This window comes from Mustela nigripes, unplaced genomic scaffold, assembly GCF_022355385.1.
Source record: "Mustela nigripes isolate SB6536 unplaced genomic scaffold, MUSNIG.SB6536 HiC_scaffold_1617, whole genome shotgun sequence".
In the NCBI taxonomy this organism is placed as follows: Eukaryota; Metazoa; Chordata; class Mammalia; order Carnivora; family Mustelidae; genus Mustela; species Mustela nigripes.
Genome location: NW_026741024.1, coordinates 3,422 through 6,088, shown reverse-complemented (window position 1 = coordinate 6,088; position 2,667 = coordinate 3,422). Strand labels below are relative to the sequence as shown.

At 44.7% G+C, this 2,667-nt stretch overlaps 1 protein-coding gene across 1 annotated transcript; it reads right to left on the bottom strand.

Moving 5' to 3' along the window:
• Window positions 1-27: 27 nt before the first annotated feature.
• On the bottom strand, window positions 28-2,390 carry LOC132008845 (tenascin-N-like; the record flags this gene model as incomplete). Its single annotated transcript, XM_059387363.1, has 2 exons — window positions 2,222-2,390; window positions 28-291 (listed from the first exon to the last, which is right to left on the bottom strand). Coding segments are annotated over exons 1-2 (433 nt in total), but the record flags the coding sequence as incomplete, so codon positions are not given.
• Window positions 2,391-2,667: the final 277 nt, after the last annotated feature.

Sequence of the window (2,667 nt, the reverse complement as noted above, 5' to 3'; positions counted from 1 at the left end):
TGCGATTGACCACCTTTCTCTTGTTACCTGTTGGGGCCTTGGTGTCAGCCTTCTTGCTCTCCCGGTCCCCCTTCTGGGCCCACACCTGGACCGTGTACTCCACACCCGGCCTCAGACCCGTCAGGACAGTGCTGCTCTGCTCCTTCCCCACAGACACCTCCCTGGTGTCACCATCGGCCAAGGTGTAGCGCACCATATACTTGTCAATGAGGGCTTGTACTGGGTCCCAGGAGATAGAGGCTGTGTCCTCTGTCACCCGGTCAGTCACCAGGTTTTTTGGGCTGTCAATGTCTGAAAGGAAAGTTAAAGTGAACTATTAACAAGCACCAAAGAGTGAGACCATGTTCCTTGTAGGGAGGTAGTTTCCTGTTCTTGTGTTTTTCCCATCTCCTATGTCAGTTTTCAATTGTTTCATGGAGGTAGACCTTCTCTCCATAGTTAGACTCTTGGATCCTCCAGGAGGCAGCACATGACAAGAGAATGAGCACTAGATCCAATGTCAGAAGAGCGAGGTTCTCTTCCAGCCCAGAGAGCAGAGCACAGGGACAGGAAAAGCCCAGAGCAGAGCCAACAGACCAGGGATCTAGGCCCAGCCCTGTCATCTGCCAGCTGTGGCCCTGGACAGCTAGCTCTGAGCCTCAGCTCCTTCTTTGTAAAATGTGGGCCTTACTATCTAGATATTAAGTTACCATAATATTCCATGAATATTCCATAAATCTGACTCATGAGTCATCCGCTAATTTCATGATGTATAAAAATTATTCATTTCTATGTATTGGAGGTTTCTGACCTGTAACATGGGGATATTGATCTCTGAGATACCCATCTCACCAAAAGCCTCAGAGGACCAAGCAAATGAGGAAGACAACCATCCTTCGTTGCTGGTGGGTATGTAAAATAGTGCCAGCATCCTGGAAGGAAACATTTTAGCCATTCCTCAAAAGGTTAAATATAGAGTCACCATGTGACCCAGCAATTCCACTCCTACAACTGAAACACGTCCTCACAAAAATCTGTACGCAAATGCTCATAGTACCCTTATTCACCACAGCCAAAAAGCAGGAACAACCCAAATGCTCATCAGTGACAAACAGATAAACACAACATGTTACTGCCATCCAGTTGAATTTTATCTGGCAAAAAAAAAAAAAAAAAAAAAAAAAGTGGTGACATGCTACAACGTGGATGAACCTTGAAAATACTACGTGTAGTGAATAAAGCCAGTCATAAAAAGTCACAAGTTGTATGGATTCATTTGTATGAAATGTCCAGAATGAGGAACTCTACAGACAGAATGTAGTAGTTTCCTAGGCTGGGGGCAGTTGGGGTGGGACTGCTAATGGACAAGGAACTTCTTTCCAGAGTAATGAAAATCTTCTGAATTAGATACTAGTGATAGCTATATAACTGTAAATATACCAAAAACCACTTAATTCTATGCTTTAGAAGATGACATTTTATGGAAAATAAATTGTATCTCAATAAATGTATTATTTTTTAAAAAATGAGAAGGGGCATCTGAGTGGCTCAGTCAGTTAAGTGTCCAACTCCCTATTTCAGCTCAGGTCCTAACTGCAGGATCACGAGATAGAGCCCCACATCAGGCTCCATGCTGAGTGTGGAGTCTACTTGGGATTCTCTCCCTGTCCCTCTGCTCCTCCCCCTGCCACCTCTCTCTCTAAGATAAATAAATAAAATCTTCTTTAAAAATGAGCAAAGTGAGATGAAAGAGCTTTACAAATTATAAATGAACACAGTGTGTAAGTGCAACCTCAGGATCCCCAGAACAGAGCACACCATCCTCCAGAGAGGATTTACCTGCTAAGAAAACAATAACCCTTCCTTGTCCCAAAGAGATCAGAGCAAAAACCATTTCCCTAAAGTACTAGGCTCACAGATCTTAATATACATGGTTTTTTCCTATCTTTTCCCTTTCAAGTAGAAACATTTCAATGACTGAACACAAATCAGAGGAATGGTGAGTAGATAGGACCAATCACCATTTATCTTTCTAAGACCAAAGTATGAGGCCACGGATAAGCTCCTGAGTTTGAGATGATGTGTAATAGGAAGAAGAAGGATGGTGTCTGCTGTCTCTTATGAAGGGACACCATCCTGCCCTTTCATAAACCATCTAGTCTGTTGGTGTCAAAGCAAGAACACAAAACTTGACCATCCATAGGCTTAAGCTTTACATTCTCAAAGAACAATGCTCAGTTACCTGTTGGGGCCTTGGTGTCAGCCTTCTTGCTCTTCTGAGCCCCCTTCTGAGCCCACACCTGGACCGTGTACTCCACACCCGGCCTCAGACCCGTCAGGATGGTGCTGCTCTGCTCCTTCCCCACAGACACCTCCCTGGTGTTTCCATCAGCCGAGGTGTAGCGCACCATATACTTGTCGATGACAGCCTGCACCGGGTCCCAGGAAATGGTGGCTGTGTTCTCTGTCACCCGGTCAGTCACCAGGTTTTTTGGGCTGTCGATGTCTGAAAGGAAAGTTAAAGTGAACTATTAACAAGCACCAAAGAGTGAGACCATGTTCCTTGCAGGGAGGCAGTTTCCTGTTCTTATGTTTTTCCCATCTCCTATGTTAGTTTTCAGTTGTTTCATGGACATTGACCTTCTCTCCATGGTTGGATTCTTGGATCCTCAAGGAGGCAGCACAAGA